The sequence below is a fragment of the Diadema setosum genome, chromosome 19 (genome assembly GCF_964275005.1).
Source record: "Diadema setosum chromosome 19, eeDiaSeto1, whole genome shotgun sequence".
Classification (NCBI taxonomy): domain Eukaryota; kingdom Metazoa; phylum Echinodermata; class Echinoidea; order Diadematoida; family Diadematidae; genus Diadema; species Diadema setosum.
This window is the reverse complement of record NC_092703.1, coordinates 33089914-33107256: the sequence shown is the minus strand read 5'-3', so window position 1 is coordinate 33107256 and position 17343 is coordinate 33089914. Positions and strand designations below refer to the sequence as shown.

At 40.0% G+C, this 17343-nt stretch overlaps 1 protein-coding gene and 1 pseudogene across 1 annotated transcript in view; one reads left to right on the top strand and one right to left on the bottom strand.

Moving 5' to 3' along the window:
• The window catches only part of LOC140242231 (protein MMS22-like), a 46375-nt gene that overhangs the window by 20112 nt on the left and 8920 nt on the right, over positions 1-17343 (top strand). Inside the window, exons 20-29 of the mRNA XM_072321975.1 lie at positions 283-376; positions 2171-2304; positions 2769-2859; positions 3393-3472; positions 10300-10420; positions 10902-10982; positions 11593-11821; positions 12617-12703; positions 13302-13472; positions 13982-14104. Of these exons, the coding sequence (XP_072178076.1) occupies positions 283-376; positions 2171-2304; positions 2769-2859; positions 3393-3472; positions 10300-10420; positions 10902-10982; positions 11593-11821; positions 12617-12703; positions 13302-13472; positions 13982-14104 (1211 nt within the window). The remainder of the gene's footprint in view (positions 1-282; positions 377-2170; positions 2305-2768; positions 2860-3392; positions 3473-10299; positions 10421-10901; positions 10983-11592; positions 11822-12616; positions 12704-13301; positions 13473-13981; positions 14105-17343) is intronic.
• On the bottom strand, positions 15410-17209 carry LOC140242859 (uncharacterized; annotated as a pseudogene).

Sequence of the window (17343 nt, the reverse complement as noted above, 5' to 3'; positions counted from 1 at the left end):
CCATTTTTCAGTCAAGAAAAGGGCTTGTTTTACATTGTGTTTTTATTTTTATGAACATATATTAGATATCCACTCCTCTTTGAATCACTGTCTCAAATTGCATAGCAGCAGCACATTGATAATTATTGGTATTCTACATATGTATCTCTAGTTTTGGGTATTTTTGTTTTTGGTTCGTAAACTCACAAATTTCACAGTGGTGTGATGGTTGAAAAAGTCTCCTGCGGGTATGTAGCACTTTTCTATCTTCTTATGTTGCATAATCCGTTCCCATGTCAACAGGTCTGTTTGCTCTGTGTCTGGTCCATGAGGAGAAGCAGTGTGATTTGGAGACGGTTGCTGAGAGACTGGCCACATCATTCAACACAGTGTGTCGGTGGGTCAAATCTTTGCTTCTTGCAGTATGATTCCTAGCACTCCGGTACTAGTGAGAAAGACTCAGACATTCTCCGTGATACCTGTCCATATCCGAATGATGATTAAACTAATGGTGATGCTGTTGCCAGTGGTGATAATGAATGTCATGGTGCTGATGAAAATAATTAGAGTAGTAGTAATATACAAATAGTGAATGGTCACGAGTGCAATGGTACGAGATTTCGCACGAGGTGAAAGATAGAGGCGCTCTATTCAACGAGGCGAAGCCGAGTTGAATAGTGCGCCTCATCTTTCACCGAGTGCGAAATCTCGTTCCATTGCACGAGTAAAGACCATACACTATTTGATTTATACAACGTCCAAGTAGATCTTTTTGGTCTAAGTAGGCCTAGAAGTCTATATATGTATGAAAAATATAGCTATACACCTTGTACTTACATGTGTATCCACTGCGATTCTCTTTCTGGCTTGTGCAATCAGTGTAGCAGGTCACAGCTATACTAGGATAGCGCTCATACACGTACACTATAAGCACTACGTAGGCCTACGTACGCGCATGCATGTACCGCACACGTACCTGCGCTAGCTGCATGCGATCCTCAATATGCAACGCACAGTACACGCAGTACCGTACAATAATTTCTCGAACCGTGGAATAGAACGAAAAAATCGAACCTAGTTGCACGCAAAAATAGAACCAAAATTGCACGGCGCGTTGAATGGAGTACTTATTTAATATCACGTCACCAACAATCCTCCAATCAAATTACAAGGATCTACTTGGACGTTGTATAATGATGATTATGATGCAAAGTCTTTGTGATTCTGCAGAAAGCTCCCTGAGAATCAAATAGTTCTTTTCCTATTGCTATTCATGTAATACAGTAATATCTCTGTGACTTTTCTTTAGAATCTCTCTAATATTGACATGTTATTGTTGGCTGCTGTCCTGGATAATGGTGATTATTGCAGTAGCATTGATGATGATAATTGGGTCGATCCTGAACATAATAGTGATAATACTGATGATAATAACTAAAGGAACTACTAGTATGGTAACCACAGAAGTGATATTCAAATCAGTGATAGCATTATTAATGAAAGTAGTGATAGTGAACAAAAAGATAACTAGAAAAGCACTCTGAGAGCGCAGACCTCCGCCAAGCATGCAGCTCATTTTCACCACTGATCTTGTTCTTCCATAAAGATATCAGTGATTTCCACCCATACGTACTTATAGCATTGTGTGCTGAAAGTTGCCCGATTTCCCAATATAGCAGCCTTTGTTACGTCATAAACCCTCAGCTGCATGGCGTGCCCCGCCCTAGCAGAAACTAGAGCACGCACTTTAGTGCGCGCATGCAAACCTCAAATACATGCAGCCTGAACTCCCAAGTTCATTGACCCTACCTGCCAAAATATCAAAAATCCTTCATAAATTCCCCCCAAATTCTTGGATCACTACCAAAAGTTAATCATTTGTTACTTGTATCATTCTAAACCTTTCCTGCAAGTTTCATCCCAATCAGTTAACTACTTTTTGAGTTATTTTGCACATGGACAATCTAACTAACTAACTAATGAACGAACAAACACACAAACACACAAACCAACGGCAACGAAAACATAACCTCCTCCCTTGGCGGAGGTAATAACAGTATCAGCAGTGTATTGATTTTGATGGTAATGGCAAGAACAAAACTGATTTTCATCGTAAGGTTGTAAACTCATTTCATCTATATTTTGCAATGCTAATTCGCTTTTGTTTTTAATCTGGTCCTCTGCTGTCCAGGTCCTATGTCCAGCTGAAGTCTGACCCCCTGAAGCGGTCAGACTACTGGTCACTCATCGCCTGCTACGTGGAGGGAGTCCAGGAGGTCCTGGACTCCAGTAGTTTGCTCAGCCTCTCTGAGGACAAGCTCATTGGTGGGTCTGATGGGTCAAAGGTCATGGAGCATCTTAGAATTACCTCCCTCTGTCTCCCCCTCCCCTTTTTCTCTCTTTCTTTCTCTTCAGTTGGACTTTCTTTTCATGTTTATTTATCAGTGTATTCACCCCACTCTTAGCAGACAGAAATTTCCCAATTTCCAACATGGGATGTGATAAATACATAATGGCAGCAAAATTTTTGCACAGAAAAACAGCCTGTCTTTTCAGAATATCATCTTACTACTGTAGTCTGTTTTGTTATATTACATGGTATATGTCACAAGTGTATCATTGGACTGTCATGTAACTAATGTAACATCAGACATTTGTTGTGGTGTACATGGTGGCATACATTACTGATAAATAGATGCTCACAAAGATCATATTTGTAGTTTCCATGTCTGGGTGCAGTGTTGGTATTTATTCAATTCTGTATGAATATTTGGTGTCTAAATCCTCAGCTCCTGGACTCGGTGAGTTGTTGTCTTCAGCTGGAGACCAAGAAATGAGAACAGTCTTGATGTTTGTGCAGACAAGCATGGCGGGGCACAGGTATGTATGGCAGAGTTGGCTAGTCTCCCGGTTTCTACAAGGGGCTCCCTAAAAAAAAATATAATGATTATTTCAACTTCTGATGAGAGAATATGAAAGCCTCCCTCATTTGTTATTTTAGGTCTCCTATCATTGAAATGCACAAATCATACAAGCATCTCTCTGATTAGTGGTGGCCTTTGTTTTATTTTGGATTTTGTTTTTTGATTTACATATCTTTTTTTGGACATGTTGCCTTCAATTATTATTTCATAGTCTTGTGCAGTATTATCATTTGTTTTGCAATTTTTGAATTTGTTTGGAGGATCTGTTTTGTGATCATTTGTATTCAGCTAAAATCACACCTTCTCATGATGACAGATGTTTGTTTCTTCCATTATATTCACTGTCACAAAATACAAAGTAGTAAAATAATGTTGTTTTGCTACAGTACATTATTATGGCTATTAGTAACTTAATTTGCATGGAATATACACAGGAAGGGCCTTCCCTATTTCATGATTTAATTGGGGATATTTTCCGATGGTTTCCAGGAGTCTGTACAAGCGGGTGTCCAACCAGTCAGCTGCTGTGAATGACAGGACCTCCAGTCTTCTGATCACAAAGTACAAAGGTATGATATAACAGAACCTCATTATGAAGAGGTTGTAATAACAAAACCTTCCGTATAAAACAATCTGACTTTGCAGGTCCCAACTTTTTACTTTGCTTTGTGTTTGTACCTTCATATAGTGAGAAACCTGGTACATCAAGGTAACGTACTATAGTAGTTTTTAGGTCTGCGTTTCTGTAAACATCAAGATTTTCGTGTGATCAATATTTTGTGCTGAGCGGCTCATAAAAGTTTTCGTGGATTCTTGAATTCGTGCCATGCAATTGTCAACCCATTCAAAATGTGCAGAGAAAATTGTGAAATTGTTTTCGCTGGTTTTCGAATTTGCGCGAGCTGGAAGTAGCGCACAATATGCCAAAATTAATGTACCACAAAAATTTCTGCGCTGACAGTATTACAAGGTTTCCCTCGTTTGCCTTTGTGTCATCAACCAGTTCTCATATACCAGTACTCCATAGTGTGCCTGGTTGCTTGGAGTGAGTCTCAACCACAGATTCAGATTTAGATTCAGATCGTTTATTGTCATGCACTACGGCATAAAAATCTTTGCAACAGTCTCCATTAAAAATTTCACATGTAAAGGAAAATAAATATGTATACATAACTGAAGGACGAGTAACATAACACTAAACAAAGTACAGCAAGTACACGTATTGTAATAATCAAAATATTGCACTTGGTCCCTGCACATGTACATGACTTATCATTATTACACGCAAAAACTACCATGCATGGCTCGTGACCCTACCCATCCAACACTCAAAAACAATACATGCAAACCCACACCCACCCACCCCCACACACACACGCACAAGCACACACAAACGCACACACACACACAGACACACCCGCACCTACGCACGCCTCATACACGCCCACATCACAAATGTACAGCTGAACCAAAGGGCTACTGTAGTAGCTCCGCGGCTCTACATACCCCTACACAATATAATCCACACCCACAGCGTCAGTGTGCGGCTGCGCACCCAAAACACTGATGACAGATATCCACCCACTGCAGAAACATACCACATACACATACCCAAACAGACGACATAGACACACACTTACACACCCTATCAAATTCCTGTTTCCATGTACCGAAACATGTGCGCACATGTCTGCATCAATTGGAAGAAAATGCACAGTACACGTGCATGTGCAGGGATGTTATACAAACAATGTGTACATGTCCATACATTGATAAATGAAATAAAGAAAAGACACGTACCGTTTACACAAACATGTACAGTATGTTAAAATCCATAACTATTGCCAGAATTGAATATACAGTACATTATAAACATACAAATCAGTACTTTTACATAAAAAAAAAAAAAAAAAAAAAATTCAGATTATTATACCCCTATATTCCAATATGTAAATGTCATCCACTGAAAAACTAAATACATCGTACATGTATGTGTGTGTTTTGTTTTGTGCCCGTGTGTGTGTGTATATGTGTGTGTGTATGTGAGCGTGTGTATAAAATATGCACGGGGTAGAAATACATAACACATATACTTTCCTATATACTGATATACAATCAAATATCCTGAGAAATCCAATCCTGTCATGTTACAACACACAAACCAAACTTATACATCACCGGAAAATGCCAAATTATCACACCCCTGTATCCGAATACAAAAAATATCCACTTAGCCCGTTGAGGACGGACTGATTTTCCTACAACATGCATTTCCCATAGACACCTGCCCGAGTATACTCGGGACTCGCACAGTGTACATATGTGTGTGTCTGTGTGTGCTGCTTTTATATAAACGTCAATTTATCTCCAAATAATTGCCATATATTGCCAGAATAAAACCACACATGGGCGCATTACCCTTCAAATGTACAATTTAAGAGTCAGACATTGTTTGCATGACAAACATTATCCACCTTCCTCTGCTAAATTTGCTATTATAAAACATCATTGCACTTAGTAAAAATAATCGTCTCAACCTATCAGTCTGCCGCCTAGGTAACCTTATCCAACCAGACCTACTGAAAACCAACTCCCATGTACATGTAAGGGGTGGGATGAATCCTTCACAATGGGTGTATGTGCTCACACGTGTGTGTCATGTGTACAGGTGTATGTAAAAATACTATCACTGTACAATGGTACAAAAATCAAAAAAAATATATATATATATATATCATCATCCTGCTGCTTTATGTAAACATCAGTTTATCTCCAGATAATTACTGTGTATTGCCAGACTAAATCCACACATGGGTACATCACCGGTAACCCTTCAACTGTACAATAAAAAATCAGACCTTGTTTACATGACAAACATTATCCACCTTCATCTAATAAATTTGCTGTTATAGAGCATCATTGCACTTGGTAAGAATGACTGTCTCAACCTATCAGTCTGCAGCCAAGGTAGCCTTATCCGACCAGACCTATTAAAAACCAACTCCCCATGTACAATTGTACATGTAAGGGGTGGGATGGATCCTTCACAATGGGTGTATGTGCTCACATGTGTATGTCATGTGTACAGGTGTATGTAGGAATACTATCACTGTACAATGATACAAAAATCAATAAAATAATATCATCATCCTGCTGCTTATTAATATAAACATCAATTTATCTTCAAATAATTACCGTATATTCTCAGGCTAAATCCACACATGGGTACATTACCGGTAACCCTTCAACTGTGCAATAAGAAGTCAGACATTGTTTACATGACAAACATTATCCACCTTCACCTAATAAATTTGCTGTTATAGAGCATCATTGCACTTGGTAAGAATGACCGTCTCAACCTATCAGTCTGCAGCCTAGGTAGCCTTATCCGACCAGACTTATTGAAAACCACTTCCCCATGTAAGGGGTGGGATGGGTCCTTCACAATGGCCTGCAGTTTTGTAATGACAGCCCTCTCCGCCACATCTTCCAAACAGCTGACAGAGATTCCTATCACTTTACTTGCATGCCTTACAATCCTCTCCAGCTTGGCCCTGTTCCTAGCCGTTAGGCTATGGAACCATGCTAAGCAACAAAAGCAAATTACTGACTGAATGACACTTTGGTAGAAAAGAGACAGCGTTTGACTCCTCACATGAAATGAATTCAATTTTCTTAGAAAATACAAACGCTGGTTCCCCTTAGACTGCAGTCTGCTTATATTACTGTCCCAACTCAGCTTATTATCAATAACAGTACCGAGATATTTATACTCTACAACTTGTTCAATAAGTTCACCGTCTATGCACAGGGGTGCATGTTGTGTTCTAGAACTTTTCCGGAAATCAAAAATCATTTCTTGGGTCTTCTTAGTATTTAATACTAGAGATGTGTTTGAACTCCATGTGACAAACTTATTCACCGTATCTCTGTAAACAGTTTCATCATTATTTGTGATGAGACCAATAATACAAGTGTCATCTGCATATTTAATTACATGACAGTTTGAGGTAGGTGGGCAAACAAAATCACTAGTTAACAACATGAACAATATTATAGGTGATAACACGCATCCCTGTGGCGCTCCTGTATTTAAAGTTCTGGGATGTGATAGACAGTCACCAAAACGTACCCTTTGTGTTCTGTTTGTCATAAAATCATATATCCATGAACACAATAGAGGATTGACCTCCATATCATATTGCAGTTTGTGGACTAAAAAGTGGGCAACAATTGTGTTAAAGGCTGAGGAAAAGTCAACAAAAAGCACTCTAACATATGTTCCCATTTGCTCCAGATGTTTACAGATTATATGAAGAAAGTAGGTGATAGCATCATCAACACTTCTATTATTCTGATATGCAAACTGAAGAGGATCTAGAAATTCATGTATTTGTTGTAATACAATGTCCTTCACAATCTTCTCTAAACATTTCATAGGTATGGCTGTGAGAGCCACAGGCCTGAAATCATTAAGTATGTTAGGTCTGGGAATTTTAGGCACTGGTATAATTGTGGCACATTTCCAAAGAGATGGTACAATCGACAGATCTAATGACCACTGAAATAATGCGTGAAATACCTCTACAAACTGTTGGGAACATGTTTTAAGAATTTTACCACCCAGACCATCTGGTCCTGTTGCTTTGCCAATTTTGATCAATTCCAACACTTTCCTGACTTTTTCAACCTGTATCAAAATCCTATCTCTGGGAACACTGGGTGCGTTCGAACGCTCTAAAGCGAACCAAAGCGAACTGAACTAAAGCGTACCGTACCGTACTGTGCTAGTTTGGGAGCGTTCGAATGCTCTGTTGAGAAAGCGTACCTCTCGAGTTATTTTTAGAAAAGGTCACGCTTGTTTGTAGCAAGAAGGTCATTCACCTTGCGCTTGACCTACTTACAGCTGTCCCGAACAAAGAGAATGATGTTTTTGCATTGTGACGTATGCGCATAATACGCGCATGCTTTACAACGAACTTTTGGTACGCTTTGGTACGCTTTTGGAGCACATCGGGAAGTGGTCCACTTTTGGCTCGGTACAGTACGGTAGGGTACACTTTAGGAGCGTTCGAACGCTCCCCTGGCGCGGTACGGTACGGTACAGTTCACTTTAGGAGAGCGCTCGAACGCACCCATACTGAACATTTTGACCAGTGTTTACATGCCAAGGGGCATTGTTACCATGACCGCTTAAATCAAAACGACAATAGAAGTCATTTAACTTCTCAACAAACACAGGTACATCTTCAGCTGGGTGAACACATTTACTATTACTTTTACCCTCATAACCAGTTATCAATTTCAGTCCCTTCCATGCTGCCTTAGCATTGCCTTCTTGAAATTTCCTTTCAACCTTAACCCCATACTCATGCTTTCTCTTTCCTATGTATTTCTTAAAACACTTTTGAATCACCTTAAGACCCGCAGTATCGTTACGTTCGAAGGCTACAGCTTTCTCCTTCAAAAAACCTTTGCATTTTTTATCCACCCATGGCTTATTATTTAGATATTATTTAATAATTTTCTCTGATACTATCATATTTTCACAAAATTTGACATAATCACTGATGACAACTGTAGCTTCATCTAAAGATGATGAACTGAGGAGCACATCCCAGTCTGTACAGTCGAAACAGGCACGCAAGGTTTCTGTGTTGTCTTGTGTCCAGTTCCTCACGGTTCTTGTAGTAGGTTTAAAACGTTTGAGCTTCTGCCTATATTGAGGTAATAAATGGATGATATTGTGGTCTGAATTTCCCAAAGGCGGTTTCACTGCTGCTTTGTACCCGTTGTGTACATTCCCGTAACATTTATCCAAGGTGCGCGTCCCCCTTGTAGGAGTTTTGATGTACTGATGAAGTTGAGGCATAACTCCTCGTAGGTCACAGCTGTTGAAGTCACCTAAGACAAGTTGAACAGAATCTGGTGATGTGGTTTCATTCTGTTGCAGAACCCTCTGAATTTCCGTAGCTGCTATGTCAATATCTGCATTAGGTTGGATGTACACCACTGTCACGTAGATTTGTGTAAATTCCCGTGGGAGATAGTGCGGTCGCACTCCGACACACAGCAATTCTATGTCTTGAGAACAGTGCTCTGCTTTAACTGAAATGTTGCTTTCATGACACCACCTCTCGTTGACATAAATGCACACTCCACCACCCGAAAGCTTCCCTGATTCTGATGTACGGTCCCTCCTTAAGCATGTGAAACCATCTATGGATGTGCTAGTGTCCGAATCTTTTGTTGAAAACCAAGTCTCTGTAAAACACATCATGCAGCTGTCTCGGTATTCATATCTATATTGCACACATGCTTTCAGTTCATCTAGTTTATTGCGTAATGAGCGGCAGTTACCTGTGACAATCGATGGCAAGGGAGGCTTAAACTTTCTCCTCTGAAGACGTGCTCGAACCCCTCCTTTCCTTCCTCGCTTCCTTTTCTTAACTTCTTCAGGAATGTCACAATCTGGTCTTTTCCTCGCAGCGGGGCCCGTCGCCAGAGCCACGAGCTGGCCCCTGCTGTAAGCGAGCACTGGACGACTCGTGACCGGTAACGGCGTCGCGAAAACAAGCCCATCCTTGTGCACAGGGCTCGTGTGTACATTGTGTAGCAATCCACATAGTAAAACAGTTAAAACCACAAAATTCCACCACACAACCGACGAAAGACGAGACATCACAACCCAAAAATTCCATAGTTCCCGTATGGACGAAAGTCACAAAACAATATTGAAGAAGTCGACTCAAAGATGAAGAAATTAGAACACAAATGTGAGACGAAAATGGAGACCGTACAGTCGCCGCGGTGCAGCGCCCTTCAATGCCACACATTTGTATTTTGTATTTGTGTGTCTAGCTTACTACTTTGTCCGGGTTTACGCTGGCATTTTCTTTTCCTTTATTGTTCAGTGAAACATGAAATGAAAAAAGTAACCTCAATAACCATTTCATGGTATCAAATGAATGGAGATGTCACTCAAATATATGAATGAAAATCAAGAATTACAACGAAGGAACAGAACAAAGACATGAAATAAAATGTAAAGAAATTCATTCATTTACCCCCAGTGTTTACGGTACATGGGCAAATGTGCCTTCTTTTCAAGAACGGACATATATACATAAGACTAGAAATCATTGTTAATCGGTCGTGTCAATCATGTGATTTGACATTCATGTTTACACTGTCATGCATATTTGTATTGACTACTGGCAAAATACACAAGGTAGAGTAAAAACCAAAGAATAATTTTTTTTTTCTCATCATTGAACGATTATACTCAAGCAAGGGTATCAAACCATTGACTTAAGGTCACATGTATGCATATTTCTACAAAATGAATATGAGCCCCTGTGAGAGATGACGCACCTCTGTTTGATCCTCCCTCCAGCCTTCGCTCATTGCCTGTGGAGCCATGTGTATCCCTTCGTCAAGCAGCACGCTACCACTCAGACCCCACCCCCACAGCTGGCTGATGTGGCTGCAAGCTTCACACTCCTTGCCGCTGACCTGTGAGTGGACAGCAGTGAGAAATGCAATGAAAATAATCATTATATTGATGATGATGATGACGACGATGATGATGATAATGACAGTGATGATGGTGTTGATGCTCCATCTGCTACTGATTGCTGATGGCAGTGATGATGGTAATAATGATGGTGATGGTGGTGATGGTGATGGTGATGATGATAGTGGTGATTATGATGGTGTTGATGGTGATGGTGATGGTGATGGTGATGGTGATAATGATGATGATGTTGATGGTGATGGTGATGACGGGGGTTGTGATGGTGATGATAATTTTACATGGCAACATTATCAAGGAATGGCACAAATAATAAATGAAACTGTACGATAACAGACTCAAGTTTTACACTCGATGAAATATATGTATACATTGCTTTTTAATGGTTACTTATTTGTGTCTGTTGTTTTAGTCTGTCATTCATGATCACAACTTTTTTGAATCCATCTTCTCATTTTTCTTAGACCAAACAGCTCTGATGTTGAGGTTCCTGCTTTGGACCTATTCAGGTTCTTTGGTCTACAAAGTGGCAAGGTCAACCCAAGGTCAGTATACATAGCAGCCAATCTACTCACTTACAAACAATGAGGATGCAGGAACAAAGAGAGAGAAAGAGAGCAAGAGATAATGTAAATAGATAGATAGATAGATAGATAGATAGATAGATAGATAGATAGATAGATAGATAGATATATAGATATATAGATATATATATAGATAGATAGATAGATAGATAGATATATAGATAGATAGATAGATAGATAGATAGATGGAAAGATAGATAGATAGATAGATAGATAGATAGATAGATAAATAGATAAATAAATAGATGAATAAATAAATAGATAAATAAATAAATGAATAAATAAATTGATAGAGATCGATGGGGAGAGAGAGAAAAGAGTTGAGATTTATACACATGCTCTAAAACACATATTCAATGATATGCACACACACAATACATGTACATAAACAAGAACCTCCATAACTCCGCATTTACACATGTGCATACAAGCACTGGAATGCACATGTGAAAAAGACAGACAGATATAAACAGACAGATAGACAAACAGACCAGAAGATATTATAAAGCTTATATGCAAGCCATAATTCTCTTCTTAGTGATGACTTTTGATCTTGTTATCCTGGTTCCAGTGTGACAGCCCGCTACCTCTGCCACCTACTGCCCAACCAGGCCTTCCTGGAGAACCTCCAGCCCCAGGTGGGTGGGGGAGGAGGGGGTGGAGGGGGGTCCCTGGAGTGCACCCTGGTCCGGGCGTGGCTACACACCACCCTGCAGACCCCCCGCTCCTCCGAACAGGTGCAAGAACTCGGCCGTCTCATTCTTAAGCTGCCCCAGGTCGTTGCCATGGTGCAGGATGTGGTATGTGTCTGATCCTCATTGTCATTCTTTGTGATGTTTGGTGATAGTTCTAAGTATATAATGACATTTAGACATTGATCTATTCATCTATTCTGTAACACACAATAATTTCTTTTCTCCACATCATAGTGAAACAAGTTTAATGCTACATTAGCTTAGTCTTAATTCTTGTCTAAGTCTTTGCATGTTATATTCCTTCCTGGCATTGTGACCAAACATGAACACTTTTGAACAAATTTCATGTGGTTTGGTGAATGAATTTCCTAAAACATGAAATCTGTGTCAACATACATGAAAATTGTGGGTCCTGCACTTATACTACTGCAGTGCATGTGATAGCCATCTTTACCAAAGTGCCCTTTACATTGCCAAACAGAAATCAAACATTTACAGTCTATACTGAGTGGCTTCTGGCGAGGAAAATGAGAAAAAAAGTATGAATTTAAAATGGCAAGGTTGATCACAATTAAAATCTTACTGTTTGTTTTCAGTGGCTTTCAGGGAATGCAATAAGATGGAAATATAACCTTAAATGGACTTTGTTGGTGTTGGGCAGAGCAAACTTCATTCTGTGCGTGCGATTAAGCCTCTGGGTGTGTCCATATTGGACAGTCTGTATTAGGACAATTTGTTCTGTGTTCCTTGTGGATGGTGTATCTGAACAGCACTGGCTTATATGTTGTTTTAAAGTGAACCTGAAAGACTGACCCAGTGGTGCTGAAACTAACATGTGGATCTCATTGATATTGATATGGCCTCACCCGACGCTTTCTCTCTTCAATTTCCTGGTAACAGGATGTCAACTTTGACCTCTCCGATACCAGCCGACCTCTTGTCTTCAGATTTCTGCGCATTCTTGGCACTTACTTCGCTTCTGCCCAGGTGGGTCATTACCATCCTACATTCCATAACACTTTTTAAACTGATGATCAAACTGTATAGACACCAGTATATTGCCAAGCTAATGTTGGGTGTATTGCAGAACTTCTATGGCCATACAGGGGTCCCATTGAGGCACTTGGACAGTTGTAGTGTTGTGAACATAATTTGGATAGTTCAAGAATTTTGTAATTATTATTACATTGACTTTATTCAGATGATATGCATTGTCATGCAGTATGGTGACCATTTCTCCGTGTATGCAGTTGCAGCAATTAAGAAAAAGAAATAATACAAATGTTGAATAATGAGTTTGTGATCTCCAGAGGTTGCCATGGCAATGATGTGATCATTTGTGACTTTTTAGTTATATCTTTTGGTCTAATACCTTCATATTCCAAATGGAATCACTATTCGGTGTGTAGACAACCAGTACATAAGTAACAGACTATCAATGCCCTTGTTGTTGTGGAGTTCCGACTGTATTATACACTGTACCTTGTGGAAAAAAGTACCACACATTCACATTTTCTCACATTGTTGACAAAATCTTGCTCTGGTGCACAAGTACTTTTCAGACATTGAAATCAATTATTTTCAGACATACCAGGAGAAGCTTGAGCGGAGGAGCAAGACGCTGCTCTATCTGGGTGACCTCGTGACCCTCGTCCGAACCCTGGTCAGAGGTCAGAGGTCACTGGAAGAAATGAGCTGGATGTATCATGTGATCGGCCACGCAGTGAAATTCTGCAGCGGTGTCCTTTATTCACAGGTGGGGGTATTGGCAGACTGGCAGATTTTCGGTTTTGGCTGATGTTGAATATTAGAGTATATCACATATTATTACCATTCCAATTGTTACTCTTTTATTCTTGTCCTTTTCATTCTCTCTCTTCATCTTGTTTTTTTTCTTTTTATGATTAACATTATGTTGTCATTATTGTTAGTGTTATTATTGTTATCATATTACTATTATAAAAGTAATAGTAGTAGTAGTAGTAGTACTAGTAGTAGTGTAAATTTTTGTAGACATTTTGGGCATTTTTCAGTATTATCCCTGTCTTCTAAAGCTGTCAAGGTAAATCTTTCCAACAGTTTACTTCAGTGTTCAAAGTAACCATTTTTTCATATATTTCTTGTGTCATATATCACCTTTAAAACATTGCTATACTGTTCCTCAAAATGAAATTCCTTTTGTTGTTATTATGGGGTGTATTTGAGATATGAAATGGTTTTGTGTCTCATTACGTTTCTATGATGGTATATTTCTGATTGATACAGGGCTCCTCACAGTCCCAGCTTCCAGGTCTCTTGACAGAGCTGATTCTCTTCCCTGGGGCATACAATGCCAAGAAGCCCCTCCCTCCCAACCAGCAGAGTGCCATTAGAGATACCCTGCATCTGGTAGGCATGGTTGCCATAGCGACACTTGATGGAAATGCTAATAATGATATCTAACATTGCTGGTGATGTTGAAGATGGTGATGATGATAATAGTGATGATGATGGGGATGATGATGGGGATGATGATGCTGAGATTCAATGGTAATGATGATAATGATGATAGACAGTGATATGGTGATTATTGATGAGCATGGTGAAGGTCATGTTGAAGATGATGATGAAGAAAGCAGTCATGGATACTGTTGTAATGATGATGATGATAATGGTAGTGGTTGTGAAAAGTTGTGACTGGGCTGTGGTAATGATAACAGAGCTTCTTTCAGTCATCCTGATTTTGCATGTACTTGCATGTAGGGTTGGGGGTACCACCTATCGGCACCCTAAGGATCTGTAGCTCGTTTATTCCAAAAGTATAAAACCAGTTTACCTGAGCCGTGCCTCAGATATGCCGTAAATACTGCAGTTTCGAATCCCATGCCCTTTTCATACGTTTGTATGATTGTGAGTCTCCGTAGTGAAATATCGCCGTTTCGGTACGCGATGTCTAGTTTCTTCGCGCGGCTGAAAAGGGAACCTTGCGATCGGCACCCCGCCCTCTATAGGTAATACACGTGCATTGCATTTTGCTGTCATACACACTGAACCGTGTTTGTAAACTTGTGTTTAGTTCAGTTTGCTTTCTTGTTTATGATTTTTTTTCTTTGTCTCTTCGTTTGAATACACCGTTTAAATACAATTACATTTTTATTTTTAATTAGTTATTTATTCTTTATTTGTATTGTAGACTTTTAAATTATTATAAAATGTGAAATTTAAATTTCTGCAGCAGGTCTTATTTCTGTGATCTGGTAATACATTTAGTATATTTCTTTTTTTTTCAACCTATACAAAAAAAAAGAGAATAAAACCTCTGCCATTAACCTTTCAAAATAAAGTGCTTCCTTTTAACTGATGGAATGTAGTGAAGTTGTTAATGTCATTATTTGCTGTTATATATCTATTGTCCTTTATTCACTTTGAATATACGTTTGTATGTTCCATTTAGCAATTTTGATATTATGTGTGGCCGATCGATATAAACATTAATTTGTTTATATCTCTTGTTATTTTGATACATTAATTTCTTTGACATGGTAAGATCACAGCCAACAAACATAACCATCAACAAGCGCACTTTGAACACATAAAAACCAATTACAGTCATGATCACTGATGATTAGAGTCATAGTGCAAATAAAAGACAAAACACATCTGTTTTCAATATTTTTTCTTATGTATTATCATGCCAAGATAATCTTTTTTTTTTCAATGGCATGGGCATTTGTAGGTGTCATTTTTGCCATACATTTTGTTGGATGCTGTGCAGTATTTCTGGTGTACCCAATGAGAACATCCACTCTCGTCACAGGCGACCCATGAGTAGAATTCTAGATGGTCCCGCGATGGATTTGGTGGCGTATTCCTCCCGCAAACACAGCATGGGTTGTCATCTTCCTCCATGTCCTCGCTGTCTGTAACTGAGGGATCAGAAAAGAGCCTCCTTGTTGATTTTGTTGAAATTCCTGATGGTCCAGGTTGATCTGTCAGGCATGTCTTTTTTTGTGTGGGTCTTTCCTTTCCTTTGTTTTTTGCCTTGCAGATCTTGAGGAAGATCCTATCCTCTGAGACACACACACACCCGATGGACGGAAGTGGACAGTGACCCTCCTCTGAGTCCCCTTTTCTGCCGGCTGCTGGGGTGGGCTTGATGTTTTTGACGACAGAAAGCTTTCTGCAGACGTTTGTTGTGTTGTCTGTCTGGCGTCACCCATGGGTCCGACCTGATGTTGTGGGGCGCTTGCTTCCCTTCTTGTTGGAGTCACTAACAAGCTTGGTCTTGTGGCTTCCTCCATTCCTACGGCTTTGGGATTAAACGGCCAGACCCCTGATTTCCTGAAAGCCGATTTCAAGTTTTCTGGTCTCATGGCTCTTAGGTAGGCTGGCGAGGTCAGACGGGTGATGTCGTATCTGGTCACCATTTCTCCGGGATGTGTTTGCATGAACTTAGCACATTCAGTGCTATATGCTCTTTTCAAAGGTGCGAAGCACGCGACATCTAGTGGTTGTAGAACGTGGCTCGTGTGTGCCGGCAGCACAAACAACACGATTCGATGAGCTCTGGCAAATTCAATGACAGGAATGGAGATATGTGAGTTATGCCCGTCGTATAAGATCATGACGTGCTCATTGACCCGTCGTGGGGGGAGTGATGGCAGAAAATGTTGTCCTAGGTAGTCTCTGAAGACGTCACCGTTGCTCCATCCACTCTCTGTCATGCACATTTGCGACCCCGGGAGTGCACCATTCATCAGATCAGATGTCTTACGTTTCCCCTTGAAGATGTAGAAGGGGGGGAGTGCTCTGCCGATAGCACTCCCACATGCCAGAAGGGTTGTTGTGCCGATCCAATGCGATGTTATGAGTTTGATCTTTTTTCACCTCTGTCACTCACCACTTTGGGGGGTTTATGATCGGCATTAAAGTTCGTCTCATCTATGTTGTAGATGTTTTGGGGCTTGTCCAGGAGATCATATTTCTGCATGGTTCTCTGCAGCTCACCGAAGTAGTTTTTGAGCACTTCCTTTGTTGTGGCCTTTGCACGGTTCATCTCAAGACGGCGAGGAGAGGTGAGATTCAAAGAAGGCCATCGACGCATGAAGAGCTGGAACCACTTCTTTGAGAGAAGTCTGCCTTTCATCTGTATTGGCCGTCTTCCTAGTGAGTCTGCCATGTCAGTAGCAAGATGAATCACCTGTAGAAAGTGAGAGACAGAAATAACATGGAATTAAATTTTGGTTTAGTTCTTAAATTAAATAATGTTTTTTATGTTTGTTTATTTTGGTATAAAAATACTGACTGTCAGTTTAGGTTTGAAATTATATTTACCTGTGTTCTGGTGAGGCCGTATCCATATGATGCTAGTTTCTTTAGATGGTCAACCAATGCAGCTTCATCTGCATGTGTCAAAACTGTATGCTTTGTGGATAAATTGCTGCTCTGGGTGCGCCCATTTACTCTATCCTGGAGAGTGGTTCTCGGGACTCCACATTTGAAGGCAGCTTTCATCACTGATACGCCCTTTTTCACCAATTCGAGGGCTCTCTGAAAGCTTTGATGAGAGTAGTTCCTTCGACGACGGCATCAGGGATTTGGCTAGAAAATTAGAAAAATCAGACGTTCATGTTAATCACATTAAATTT